Consider the following 15,488-nt stretch of genomic DNA (forward strand, 5'->3'; position numbering starts at 1 on the left):
CAGTCAATGAAGATCATAATTAACACAACATAAATTAACTATTACAAAAAGAAACAAATGTAAGGAAACAAATTATGAAATAAGTTTTAATTATTTACACTGCAAATGGTATTTCACTTAACTTAAAATGAATGATGATCAGACAGAGATTCAAGATGGTGGGGTGAGAGGTGAGACAGAGAATTCCTCCCCAAACCATGAATAGTATGAAAATATAGTTAATTAATACAACTAATGCTAAAACAGCAACAGGAAAGGCGGCTGCACAAGACTGCATACAGACCTCACGAACAGAGCAGACCTCACAAAACAGGGTAATGTACCAAAGCCTGGATCTGGTGGGACCCAAGCCCTTCCCCCACCCCAGCTCACCGGGTGGGAGGAAGAGAAATGGAGCGGGGAGAGGATGGAAGCCTGGGACTGCTAAACACCCAGCCCTGGAGATCTGCTTTGCAAGCAGAAACCTACATTGTGTGGTACTCTGGAAGTTCGGGAGCTAGGACAGGCGGAGTGCTTGAGAGACTGAGATTCCGGCCGTTTGTGGAAGACGGGATACACATCAGGCTGCTCTGTGACAGAGGAAAGGCAGGCGGTCTGAGAGGGTTCCTAGCAGCGAGAGGGCTGTTGAAGGGGTGGGATTTGCATGGAGCTGGCTGTGTGGGGGAAGGGAGAGCTGGACAAGCTTGTCTGAGTGCACTCTGCCAAGCAGGTTGGGAACTTTCAGGAGCTTCAGGTGGTCCATTCCCCTGGACGGCTGCCCAGCTCCAAGGCCCCACAGAGTGACAAGCAACCTGCCGAGCCTTCCTCCTAGCCTGCTGGCACTGGCTCGCAAACCAGCAGTCACTGCTCTGCGTCAGGTCAGCCAGAGGGAGGCACCGCCTACAACAGCTAGAGATGCCAAGCACAGAGGCTCACACCTGTGTGCTCAGCCCACTGGCTCTGATACTGGAGACAGGCACTGCAGATGGAAATCAGGAAACAGATCTTTCCTCCCCTCAGGCACCAGCTCCGCTACCCTATGACCCCCAACCTCACTTTAGGGGCTTAGGAGCTCCAGAGACTGGAGCTTCTGGGCACTAGAGGGTACCACATAGAAATATGAAATGTCAAAAGAACATGGTTCAGATCAAAATCTCATAAACCCTATAAAAAGGGCCAAATGAAACTGAACTCACCAATCTTCCTGAAAGAGAGTTTAAAATAAAAATCATAAACATGCTTATGGAGGCACAAAAAATATTCAAGAACTCAGGAATGAATTTAAGATGGAGATTCAATCATTAAGAAATTCCGTATCTGTAATGAAGCATACAATGGAAGGATTTAAAGGCAGATTAGATTTGGTCGATGACACGGTAAATGGGATAGAAATTAGAGAAGAGGAATACAAAGAAGCTGAGGCACAGAGAGAAAAAAGAATCTCTAAGAATGAAAGAATATTGAGAGAACTCCGTGACCAATACAAACGGAACAGTATTTGCATTATAGGGGTACAAGAAGAAGAGAGAGAAAAAGGGATAGGAAGTGTCATTGAGGAGGTAATTGCTGAAAAATTCCCCACTCTGGGGAAGTAGATAGTCTCTCAAGTCATGGAAGTGCCCAGATCTCCCAACACAAGGGACCCAGGAAGACAACATCAAGACATAATAATTAAAATGGCAAAGATCAAAGATAAAGACAGACTTCTAAAAATAGCTAGAGAGAGAAAAAAGATCACATACAAAGGAAAACCCATCAGGCTAAACAGATGTCACCTAAGGGATAGACAAAGAGTACAGAATATGATTCACAACATACAAAGAATGGAGGCATAAGAAAAAGAAAAAGGAAAAAAAAAAGAACCTTTAGGGTGTGTTTGTAATAGCATATGAAGTGCATTAAATTAGACTGTTAGATAGTAAGGGAATTACCCTTGAAACTCTGGTAAAGACAAATCTAAAGCCTTCAATGGCAATAACTACATACCTATTGGTAATCACTCTAAATGTAAATGGTCTGAATGCACCAATCAAAAGACAGAGTCAGTGAATGGATAAAAAAACAACACCCGTCTATATGCTGCTTACAAGAGACTCACTTCAAACCCAAAGACATACACAGACTGAAAGTAAAGGGATGGAAAAAGATATTTCATGCAACGAATAGGGAGAAAAAAGCAGGAGTTGCAGTATTTGTATCAGACAAAACTTCAAAACAAAGAAAGTCACAAGAGACAAAGAAGGACATTACATGATGACAAAAGTATCAGTCCAACAAGAGGATATAAATATTCTAAATATCTATGCACCCAAAACAGGATCACCTGCATATGTGAAAAAAATACTAATAGAATTAAAGGAGGAAATAGAATGCAATGCATTCATTTCAGGAGACTGCAACACACCACTTACTCCAAAGAACAGATCGACCAGACAGAAAATAAGTAAAGAGACAGAGGCACTGAACAACCTATTAGAACATATGGACCTAATGGACACCTACAGAACACTCCACCCAAAAACAACAGGATACACATTCTTCTCAAGTGCACATGGAACATTTTCAAGACTAGATCAGATACTTGGCAACAAAAAGAACCTCAGTAAATTCAAGATTGAATTTATACCAGCCAGATTCTCAGATCACACAGGTATGAAACAAGAAATAAATAACACAAAGAGAATGAAAAAGCCCACAAACACATGGAGGCTTAATAACATGCTCCTAAATAATCAATGGATTAATGACCAAATAAAAACTGAGATTAAGCAATATATGGAGACAAATGACAACAATAATTCAACATGACAGAATCTGTGGGAAGCAGGAAAGGCTGTGCTAAGGGGTAAACATATTGCAATACAGGCCTACCTCAGGAAAGAAGAACAATCCCAAATGAACAGTCTAAACTCACAATAAGTGAAACTAGAAAAGGAAGAATAAATGAGGCCCGAAGTCAGTAGAAGGAGGGACATAATAAAGATTAAAGCAGAAATAAATAAAAGTGAGAAGAATAAAACAATAGAATCAATTAAAGCAGGAGCTGGTTCTTTGAGAAAATAAACAAAATAGATAAACCCATAGCCAGACTTATCAAGAAAAAAAGAGAGTCTACACACACAAACAGAATCAGAAATGAGAACAGAAAAATTACTACGGATACCACAGAAATAAAAAGAATTATGAGAGAACACAATGAAAAATTATATGGTAACAAACTAGATAACCTAGAAGAAATGCACAACTTTCTAGAAAAATACAACCTTCCAATGTTGACCCAGGAAGAAACAGAAAAACTGAATAGACCAATTACCAGCAAAGAAATTGAAGTGGTAATCAAAAAACTACGTAAGAACAAAACTCCTAGACCAGATGGCTTCACTGCTGAATGTTATCAAACATTAGTGAAGACCTAACACCCATCCTCCTTAAAGTTTTCCAAAAAGTAGAAGAGGAGGGAATACTCCCAAACTCATTCCACGAAGCCAACATCACTAGGCAAAGACATCACAAAAAAAGAAAATTACAGACCAATATCCCAAATGAACATAGATGCAAAAATATTCAACGAAAAAATATTAGCAAACCAAATTAAAAAATACATCAAAAAGATCATCCATCATGATCAAGTGTAATTCATCCCAGGGATGCAGGGATGGTACAACATTAGAAAATCCATCATCATCCATCACATCAACAAAAATAAGGACAAAAACCACATGATCATCTCCATAGATGCTGAAAAAGCATTTGACAAAATTCAACATCCATTCATGATAAAATCTCTCAACAAAGTGGGTATAGAGGGCAAGTACCTCAACATAATAAAGGCCATATATGACAAACCCACAGCCAACATTATACTTCACAGCAAGAAAGTTTTTCCTTTAAAATCAGGAACAAGACAAGGATGCCCACTCTCCCCACTTGTATTCAATATAGTTCTAGAGGTCCTTGCCACGATAATCAGACAATACAAAGAAATAAACAGCATGCAGATTGGCAAGGAAGAAGTCAAACTGTCCCTGTTTGCAGATGACATGATGTCGTACATAAAAAACCCTGAAGAATCCACTCCAAAACTACTAGAACTAATATCTGAATTCAGCAAAGTTGCAGGATACAAAATTAATACACAGAAATCGGTTGCATTCCTATGCACTAACAATGAACTAGCAGAAAGAGAAATCAGGAAAATAATTCCATTCACAATTGCATCAAAAAGATAAAATACCTAGAAATAAACCTAACCAAGGAAGTGAAAGACTTATATTCTGAAAAATACAAGATGCTCATGAGAGAAATTAAAGAAGAAAGCAATAAATGGAAATACATCCTGTGCTCATGGATAGGAAGAATTAATATTGTCAAAATGGCCATCCTGCCTAAAGCAATCTAGATTCAATGCAATCCCTATCAAAATACCAACAGCGTTCTTCAATGAACTAGAGCAAAAAGTTCTAAAATTCATATGGAACCACAAAAGACCCCGAATAGCCAAAGCAATCCTGAGAAGGAAGAATAAAGCAGGGGAAATTACACTTCCTGACTTCAAGCTCTACTACAAAGCGACAGTAATAAAGACAATTTGGTACTGGCACAAGAACAGACCCATAGACCAATGCGACAGACTAGAGAGCCTAGACATTAACTGAAGCATATATGGTCAATTAATATATGATAAAGGAGCCACGGATATACAGTGGAGAAATGACAGCCTTTTCAACAGCTGGTGTTGGTAAAACTGGACAGCTACATGTAAGAGAATGAAACTGGATTACTGTCTAACCCCATAAACAAAAGTAAATTCAAAATGGATGAAAGACCTAAATGTAAGTCATGAAACCATAAAACTCTTAGAAAAACTCATAGGCAAAACTCTCTTGGACATCAACATGAGCAACTCTTCATGAACATATCTCCCTGTGCAAGGGAAAGAAAAGCAAAAATGAGCAAATTGGATTGCATCAAACTAAAAAGCTTCTGTACAGCAAAGGACACCATCAGTAGAACAAAAGAACATCCTACAGTATGGGAGAATACATTCATAAATGACAGATCTGATAAGGGATTGACATCCAAATTATAAAGAGCTCATGCACCTCAACAAATAAAAGCAAATAATCCAATTAAAAAATGGGCAGAGCAGCTGAACAGACTCTTTTTTTCCAAGAAGAAATTCAGATGGCCAACAGGCACAAGAAAAGATCCTCCACATCCCTAATCATCAGAGAAATGCAAATTAAAACAACAACGAGATATCTCATACCAGTTAGGATGGCCAACACCCAAAAGCAAACAGCAAATATTGGCAAGGATGTGGAAAAAGGGGAACCCTTCTACACTGCTGGTAGGAATGTAAAATAGTTCAACTATTGTGGAAAGCGGTATGGAGGTTCCTCAAAAAACTGAAAATAGAAATACCATTTGACCTAGGAATTCCATTTCTAGGAATTTACCCTAAGAATGCAGGAGCCCAGTTTCAAAAAGACATATGTACCCCTGTGTTTGTCGCAGCCAAGAAATGGAAACAACCTAAATGTCCATCAGTAGATGAATGGATAAAGAGGAGGTAGTACATATACATAATGGAATATTATTCACCCATGAGAAGAAAACAAATCCTACCATTTGCAACATGGAATGAGCTAGAGGGTATTATGCTCAGTGAAATAAGCCAGGCGAGAAAGACAAGTATCAAATGATTTCACTCATCTGTGGAGTATAAGAACAAAGGAAAAACTAAAGGAACAAAACAGCAGCAGACTCACAGAACCCAAGAATGGACCAACAGTTACCAAAGGGAAGGTGATTGAGGAGGATGGTTGGGAAGGGAGAGATAAGGGAGAAAAAGGGTCATTACAATTAGTACTTATAATGTAGGGGGGTGGGACACGGGGAAGGCAGTATAACACAGAGAAGACAAGTAGTGATTCTATAGCATCTTACTATGCTGATGGACAGTGACTGTAATGGGGTATGTGGTGGGGACATGATAATAGGGGGAGTCTAGTAACCATAATGTTGTTCATGTAATTGTACATTAATGATAGCAAAATAAAAATTTAAAAAAAGAAAAAAATAATGATAATCAATAATAACAAGAATTATTGTTATTACTATGGTTGTTATTTAACACTGGACTAAATAAATGCATTCTAAGTATTTTCTTACTCAGATAGTTTTTTTTCTGTAAAACAGGCTAGCTGCTTTAAAAAAAAACATAGTAAGACACGATGTCTACAAATGAAAAAAATAATCACTTAAATTAAAAACTCCATGGAGAAGGTAAATAGCAGATTATTCACATCCACAGACAGCTATTGAACTAGAAAACATATTCAAAAAAGTTATACAGAAGACAGCACAGCCAGATGAACAAATGAAAAATATCAAAGAAAGTTTGTAGGCTAAAGTAAGACTATGTACCATATCTCTAATCAAACTCCCAGAAGAAGAAATAGATATAACAGAGCAGAGGCATTATTTGAAGAGTTTTCTAGAATTGTTGAAAAGTACAAATCCTCATATTTAGTCAGTGGACCCACAGGAGGATAAATTCAAAGAATCATCACCTGAATACATTGAAGTGAATCTGCCATTAAAATATAAAAAGATTATCCTGAAAGCAGCTAGCATGAAAAAATTAATTTTCCTACAAAGGAAAGACAAATATATTAATGGCAGACTTCTTAAAAGCAACAATCAAAATTAGGAGACATTAGAATAAGATCTTCAATGTGTTGAGAAAACAACTGTAAATGTGGAATTTGAACCCAGAAGAATATTCTTTCTCAAGAATGAGTGCAAATTAAGAACATTTGCCAACAACAGCAATCTACTAAAGAAAGTTCTTAAAGGACTTAGTTTAGGCATAAAAATTGATCTTGAGTAATAGTAGAAAAGCAAAAGGGAATGATGAACAAAGACATCACTGACTATGTGGTAAATGCTTTGAACGACTACATGAAACAATAACAACGCCTCATGTGTGGGATTTATGATATAGTTAGAACAAAAACACTAGAAAATAACAGCATTTTTTAAAAAAAGAGGCTAGCTGCCAGGTATGGGATTACATTTTACATTTCTCTTTCAAGATGAAATAGTTTAATTAATGTGCTTATTCTAATTTGGTGTTTCTTAGTGTAGTCTCCATACATCTGTCTCTGGGTGGGACCCCAAAATCTGAATGTTTAACAGGACTTCCCTGTGTGATTTCAAGATATACGGAATTCTGAGAATCACAAGTTTGGACTAGACTCTATTTATGCCTGTGACTTCTTAGTCTTCACAATGGTTCCTATTAATTAAAAGAAAATCCTGTCCTTTTTCAACCATAGCTAGTTAATGTCATATGATCCAGAAATCCCACTTCTGGGTATACATTCGAAGGTAAGAAAATCACTATCTCAAATAGATACCTGCATTCCCTTGTTTGCAACATTATGCATAGTACCCAAGAAGATATAGAAACAACCTAAGTGTCCATCAACAGATGAATAGGTAAAGAAAGCCTGTGTGTGTGTGTGTGTGTGTGTGTGTGTGTGTGTGTGTGTGTGTGTGTGTGTGTGTGTGTGTGTAATATTATTCAGCCTGTAAAAAGAAGGAAACCCTGTCATTTGCAAAAACATGGATGAGGCTGGAGGGTATAATGCTAGGTGAAATCATACAGACAAAATAACAAATACTGCATGGTATTACTTACATGTGGAACCTAAAACAAACAAACAAAAATCCAACTCATAGAAACAAAGAGTAGAATGGTGGTTGCCAGAGACTCTGGGGAAGGGAAGTGGAGAGAGGCCAGCAAAAGGGTGCAAACTTTCACTTACAAGATGAGTAAATTCTGAGGATCTAATACACAGCATTACATTACAGTGACTATAGTTAATGCTATTGCTCTGTATACCTGAAATTTGCTAAGAGAGATCTGAAGCATTCTAGCCCCAAACCAAAACAAAATGGCAATGTAAGATGTTGGATGTGCTAATTTGACTTATTTGATTGTAGGAATTATTCACAATGTATGTGTATGTCAATTATATCTAAACAAAGCTGGAAAATATCATGGCTAGTTCAAACACTTTGACATTTCTTTTCAGAGACAGTTATGCTGCAGACTTGAGATTATTTGTTAATCACTTGTATTTGCACATTATAGGATTCTCAGAACAACCTGTCTCTAACAGAGGCAGATATTTCTTTTTATGACTGTATTAAAAACAAAAAACAAAACCTCAGCATACAAATCACAGGTAAAAGTATAAACTGTTACCATCTACCATCTTTCTGGAAGGCAACTGTGCAAAAAGTACCAAGTGCTTTAAAATTATGTCTGTACTTGGATGTAACACATTCACTTCCCAGGAAAATAAAGATAGTTGCAGGTATTTATTTATAAGGCTGTTTGTTACAGCATTATGACAGTGAAAATTAGTAACAATCTAAATGTCTAATAGAGAACTAAGTAAAACAATGATGACAAATGCATGTACTTTAACTATTGTCTTAAGGTGTCATTGAAATAAAGATGTTCACAATTGATTAGTTTAAAAAGCAGTGTCACTGCATTTTTAATTAATTAATTAATTAATTAAGGTATCATTGATATACAATCTTATGAAGGTTTCACATGAGCAACATTGTGGTTTCAACATTCACATATATTATCAAGTCCCCTCCCCAACCCAATGCAGTAACTGTCTATCAGTGTAGTAAGAATGGCACTTTTATTTTTTAAAAATACATCAAATATAAATGTTTGGAAGTATGTACCTTTAAAATGTTCACTGTAGTTATCTCTTAGTAGTGGGATAACAGAGGATTTATAATTTCCTGCTTTTTTAAATCTGTATTTTCTATAATTACCCTGTATGTGTATGATAGAAAAAAATTACTGACATCAGCTTAAGTGTAATAGCTTTAACATATTTTCACTTTATTTTCTTATCATACGTACTTTAGTGGCACCCAGTTGCTATGTTGCTGCTGTGTCTGTCTTGCACAGTCAAAATGTGGCAAACAGAAGAACAAAAGAATCAAAAGGACATACTGATTACTAATTAGACCTGATCTGGAATGACTCAAACTCTACTGTAGGGCAGTCTTTGCCCGTCAGAACCGGTTTAGTTAGGAGCTTGTGTCAGGGGTTATAGTCAATCCAAGTTCTCAACTAGAATACCATCAGATCCAGACTTGAGAGCACTGTTGAAACAATCTTGGCTAAGAAATATGAACATCTTTCAGTAGTGTATTTATACAAACAACTAGGGTGAAGAATTAGTATAAACACTGAAACTTAAAAGAAAAATGGTACATTTTTATAAAGAGAGGTCCTAATTCTGAGAGCTCCTCAGAAACAGTAAAACTGTTGAATTAATAAAATATATGCATATAAACCTCTTAACCAAAGTAAAGTTCTTTTTAGTTTAACCTTGGAGGGATGCAAGGAGTTTAAGGTTGGTTATGGCTCATTCTTTTTTTGAATCATGGACTGTTTAGAGAATTTAACAAAATTTAGATCTACTTTGCAGAAAAATGTATAAATGAATCAAAGACAAGAATATGTACTCAATTTCCTAGGGCTTAAGGCCCTCCTCATAATTATTCATGGATAGATCCATATGCTAATTAAGAATCCTGCTTTAGAAGATTAAATACAATTTATCTCATATTTTTACCAAACATACACAAAGGTTTTAACCACATTTATAAACTATTTCTTCCCCTTAAACTGTTTAATGTATCTAAATGAAGCCAGAAGAGTGCCTAAGATTATGACCAAAGGGATATCAACTTTTATTAACTAGTCTACTATAAACTAAAAAATGGTAAGTTACCAACAGAGTAACAGCCTGATTCTCAGAAAGAATGACTTAAAAATTATTTTTGTAAAACCTACACCAATGATATTAGTATAATACTAGTAACTATTCAGCAAGCTGAAAGAGGCAGGGCAATTCAAAGAGCAGCAGAATATGCCACCCCAATTATACCACTGTGGCATGTGGACTATTTTGAGCTGAAGGCAACTAAGAAGAAGCTACAAAAGAAAAGCTCCCTCCTCTCCCCCTTTTTGCCTAAAAGCAGGACCACTTAATAAAAGTTTCTACAGCAGGAAGGACAAAGATTAATCTCTGGAGACAATTTCTGTCCCTTTGAATGAAAAGCAAGGACTACTTAAATCTGCGTAACAAAACCTCTTGTTTACCGTGTTTTTACTGTAACCTTCCCATAACCAGTCTCCCCTCCACATTTCTTTCTTTTGACTTTAGCTGAAGATGGTATTTAAGCCAGAATTCTAAGCCACCTCTGAGAGTTACTCATTTTTCTCCCTGGGCATCTCCCTTTATACAGGAGTATACATGTTAATAGACTTCTGTTTGTTTTCTTCTTGTTAATCTCCTTTGTTACATGGGTGTCAGTCAAGAACTCAGAAGAATAGAGAGAAAATAATCTTTCCTCCCCTAAAACAATTACTGCCAAATAGGAAATATTTGCCTTTCCATTGGCAAAAAGTATCATTTCTATTTACTAGTTACATGATATGTAACAGCTCATTGATACCTGGAGAACTGTGGCCTCTGCACAGCCAATGTCTGAAGACTGCCCGAATTCCCAAAGGGAAGTTAGACCTATCATCCTATCTTCTGTGTCCAAGTTGTGGGCAGAGAGAAGGAATGTAACTTGTTTATAGAACTGACTAAAATGGAGTCAGTTACATCAAGGATGAAATGGAGATTGTCAATGCAGGTGCATAAAGGAAACATCCTAACCTTACAGGAATTTACAGCTCCTCTCAGAAATCAGTAGAGGACACCAGTCAATCCGCAAACAGCAACTGTTCACACTATTTCTGGATTTCCTTGTTCCCCTGACTCAGCTACCCTTATTCAAACAAGAAAGAAAATAAGTAGGCAACCAATCAGTTTCAAGAAACAAGTAACTCCCACTCTTATCCCATAAAAGCCCAAAGTCTGTGAGTAACTTGGAACTCATTGCCTCCATAGTCTTGAGTTTTCTGGCTTGCAGTTTGAAACCCTTGCAATAAACTCATCTTTCTGCTTTGTTTTATTCAGTGTGTACAGCTTGGTTTTTGAGAAATTTTTTGGTTATGTCTTTTTAAGGTCTGGATACAAAGCAAATCAAAAGGGTAAAAATGACCAAGATTATTCCAAATCATAGGTGGTCACAATCTGCTGCTGGAATAAATTCCTAACAATCAGGAGAAGGGGTCTAAGCTTCCTGAGGGCCAAGACTTTGCTATTCTTCTGTTTATTCCACACGATATTTTATCTGACAAAAAGTAGAAAATAAACAGGTCTGTAGAACTGAATCAACACTGGATATGGATCTCAAGTGACTGTATCAGTGCTGGGTAATGCAGGTCTGATGTGGCATGAGACCCCTCTAAAATGACTTCTCAAGACATGAGTTTGAACTCAACTTTGTTGTCAGTAGTGTTAACTGAACCTAAGATTCTATGTCCATAGTATAGCTTCTCAGTTATACAATTCTTAGAGTTAATCATCCAATGACTGATTCTTTGCTTTAGAATAATGTATTTTATTTATAGTTAAGTTTTTCATCCTAAGATTATTTTAGGCAGTAAAGCTGATAGTAATATTAATTTGCATTCCCTAAGCAAACATCAACTGTGATGGCAGAGACAGAAAAACCTTACTGGATTAAAAATGTGTCATATAAATAAAACATTAATCATCTTTTACACAACACTCTAGCTGAAAAAGGGTAGTTAGTGTCCCTTATTTATTAGTACAACACTAAATTCTTTGTTATTCCTTCCAGCCATTCAGTAAGCCCTCACTAAATATTAGCTATTATTTTTCCTAGCTATATGAAACCTAAAATGTTCAGGATGGCATATTGTTCTTTATTTAGCCCACTCTATTATTCCCTTTCCTATCCTAATCCACACTCCTCATTTTCATCAAGCTTCAAGACTGATTAAATGGATCTTCTGATTCAGAGGCTCAGTTTTATTCTATGAAGATGTGCAGTGGATTTTACAAAAGAAACAAGTAGCTGCTCAGTGGATTTCAGTGAAGTCCCTCCCAGTGTGAGCAGCAACCACTTCTTGCCTGCACACTCCCACCAAGATTCACCAGGCTTCATTCTTCTTTAGGTTCACTCCAGTTCTCCACTAGATGTTTGTCAAATTAATTGCTAATCATCTAAAACTCTCATCTAAAGCTTTCAATTAACCCTTCTGTCTCTGACCTGTATTCCCTTACCTCACAGAGAGTAAAAAAACTGACAATGTAAAAGCAAACAGACCAATATAATTGAAAAATACTGAGGGGACAAGAAAATGAAATCCTTGCTGGAATTTAATCAGCTTCTACAGACATTTCTAAGAAAAAAAAAAGACTTGGATTCAAAAGGGCAGTTTTAATAATGGTTATGCAAGAAAGAAGAAAATCACTCTACTCCAACCTGGTCTTTGAAAGAATTATCCAGGGATTAAAGAACACTGCAAATTAACTGTTTCCTTTTCCTCTTTAAAATCAAACCAAAACAAAATTTATTCAACAGATTCTTATCTGTTGTCTATATGTAGACAGAAAAAGGGTATCTCTAGATCATTACCTGAAAATCACTTTTCCATTTAGTGCAGATAACTGGTAGCAATACAATTATTTTTATTTCAGCAGTTTATTTTAGTTATTCTTCTAAGTTATTTAGTGTAGAAATAAGTAAATTTTTTAAAGTTGCAGTCAAACAATTAACTGCAGTTTAACTAGCTTAGCTGGTTTGCCTCTGCCACCCCATGCCTAAAAACTCCAAGGAGACAAGGTGGTGACAGGTATAAAAGATGAGGTTGAAGCCCCTAAAGGTCTATTCTCTTCCTTGTTCACACCCCAGAGCAGCTCCCTTTCAAACAAATCTCCTAATTTCAAAGTGCTTTCATCAACTTCTTCAACTAAATCAAGACCCACTGAACAGAAGTAGAGAAAAGATGGGCTGAATCAAAATAAAAGGTTCAATAGCCACAACAGTCCTGACTGTATGCTAAAAAAAAGTCATGAGATGACCTTAAAGTTCTTAGTGTTGCTATCCAAATTTCTTCCTCCTCTCCTAAAAATCCATAAATTTCACCTTTTTAAATAAGAAAACAGGTTTATAAGAGTTCAGGGCAGACAGATTCCCCAGGAAAATAAAAAAATATTAGCTTTGGAAAGAAAAGATTTCTGGGAGGTGTGGAGATATGTGACAGGCATACGAAGGAGAAAACCAAAATAAATACCTGGCTGTTGATGTTAACATCAATGTTGGAACGAGGGGATGGCAATGGACTGGCTTCCATCTCAAGGTGTTTGAGCTTCTCTGCAGCATCATTTAATGCTGAAAAAAAAAAAAGGCAAAACAACTCCTTACATTGCCACCCTGTCATAGCTGTGTGAGGGTACAGACTTAAGACTCCCCCCAACACTGGGTTTATCATGAATTAAAGGTAATAATTCAGATGACCAGAGAATAAATGTATTTTCTTTCTATAACCAGATAACTCCATTAATTTAAGAGTTAACCTAAAGAACACTGTTCCATATCTGCACTGCTCTCGAAAGCCACTGACTCTGGGATCTCAGTAGCATGTGTGATTAAAAGGATTACCAACCAAAAGACGCTAAGAAAAGGCAGAGAACACCTGTGACACGATCCTTTCTTCTGTATCTACAACCCAAGTTCCTCCTGCTGACCCTCAGTACTTTGCCATTGTCTTTACTTGGCCCTGACTATACACTGCCTAAAACCAAACTTAGGTGAAGCCAACTGATGAAGGACATATAGTCATTTGTTCACAGATTTAACATATTAGATACTGGTAGCATCAGGTGCGAAGCAGGACAAGCATTTGGTCTTTATTATGTTCCCCCTAGCTGCAAAATGCATGTAAGTAAAATCCTCTGAAAACAATTCAGCTTTAAATGAAATCCATTTGAATTTATCACTCTGCAATGATCTTATTTTGCAGGGATTAACTTGGTATGAGTTTGAATTTTTACACTGTCACTTCACAAAAAAGCTGTTGAATGCCTAGTAATTTCTATATAATCAGGTAGGAAAGGGAGGGAAAAACTGAAATCTTTTCTTCCTGGTCAAAGGAATCTTCTAAGTGTCCATTAATTAACTCAGTGGATCTCTCACTTTATACATTAGAATGAGATGTGGAGCTTTTAAGAATTACTGATATTCCCAGAGCTGACTTAGAACAATGGTGTCAGGATTTCTGGAGGCAGTTATTTTGTGGCACTGGTAATTTTTAAGACTCTCCAGGTGATTATAATGTACAACCAAAGCTGAGAATCACTAACTCGTGACTGATCTTCTCAAGATCTTCTATATTCATGTATTAATGCCATCTCCTGTTTTCTTATGCCTCAAATTATTTGATACTAAATTTTAACACGATACTACTGTTGAAACCACAAATGCTTTAGCTTATGCTGATAAATTAATACGGTTGGATTTCTGGGGTTTTTTTGTTGAAATAAAGCTTGTGGATAAAGTGAAGGCTCCTATGGCCATGATTTTGCTTAAATACCTTGTAAGGAGGGGCTTACTCACTGTAAGGTGTCTATTTGTAATACATGGCAGAAACATTTAAAAAGTCTTCCCTATAGTAGTTCCAGGTCTGCTTCCCTGTACTTTCAAACTGCTGATACAAGATTCACCAGTAAAGTACCATAAAAAAATTCTTTGATATACTAGGTTTTCAAATATTTAAAGTTATTGTATCTCATTTGATCTTTTCTAGGCATTCCTAGTTCATTCTACCATGTTCCCCCAAACCAATACAACTTCCCAGAAACTAAGTACTAAATTAATGTTGTTTGCTAAAACAACACTTTTGTAGCACTGAAGGAATCTAAAAAGAACTTTTGAATTCATATAATGGACATTAAATAGAATGTAAATAAAACCAATGCTGCCATCTCTATATAGGAGATTATTATTTTAACTCTGGAAATACTCCATATTAAGCTAGTCCTGCTTCTGACTAAATCCAAGTCCTGATGGCTTTGGTTTGTTATATCTCACATTTTTCAAGTGACAAAAAATAATTTCTAGCAAGAGGCAGAGTCCAGGCCAGGGCTGTAAAAACTGGAAACTAATGAAAAGAAATTATTGCAAAGAAAGTACATGAGAAATAGTAATAGAGGATGTTTTCTTAATCTAATAACTGACTACTACCTTTAAATTATCAGATTAGAAGATTATTCTGAAACCACAAATGTAATAAATCAGTTGATTTTTGTTTCCTGACCTCAGATTCCAAATACAAGTTAAACATAAGAGATGGCAAGTAAAAACATAGCCATGATATATCAGAACGTTTGCTTACTTGTGTATTTTAGTGGTTACTTAAAAACAAAAGAACATATATTTAATGACAATTACTAGTAGTATTTGAACCACGAGCACTATGTAAATTTTCATTCCCACCTCCCATTTCTAAATTATTACATGCTATTGGCGTATTC

At 36.3% G+C, this 15,488-nt stretch overlaps 1 protein-coding gene across 3 annotated transcripts in view; it reads right to left on the reverse strand.

The window, feature by feature from the left end:
• The window catches only part of EPB41L5 (erythrocyte membrane protein band 4.1 like 5), a 229,699-nt gene that overhangs the window by 38,446 nt on the left and 175,765 nt on the right, over positions 1-15,488 (reverse strand). For all 3 annotated transcript variants that reach the window (XM_037001034.2, XM_037001033.2, XM_037001032.2), the window contains exon 18: positions 13,250-13,347. In XM_037001034.2, the coding sequence (XP_036856929.1) occupies positions 13,250-13,347 (98 nt within the window). The remainder of the gene's footprint in view (positions 1-13,249; positions 13,348-15,488) is intronic.

This window comes from Manis javanica, chromosome 7, assembly GCF_040802235.1.
Source record: "Manis javanica isolate MJ-LG chromosome 7, MJ_LKY, whole genome shotgun sequence".
In the NCBI taxonomy this organism is placed as follows: domain Eukaryota; kingdom Metazoa; phylum Chordata; class Mammalia; order Pholidota; family Manidae; genus Manis; species Manis javanica.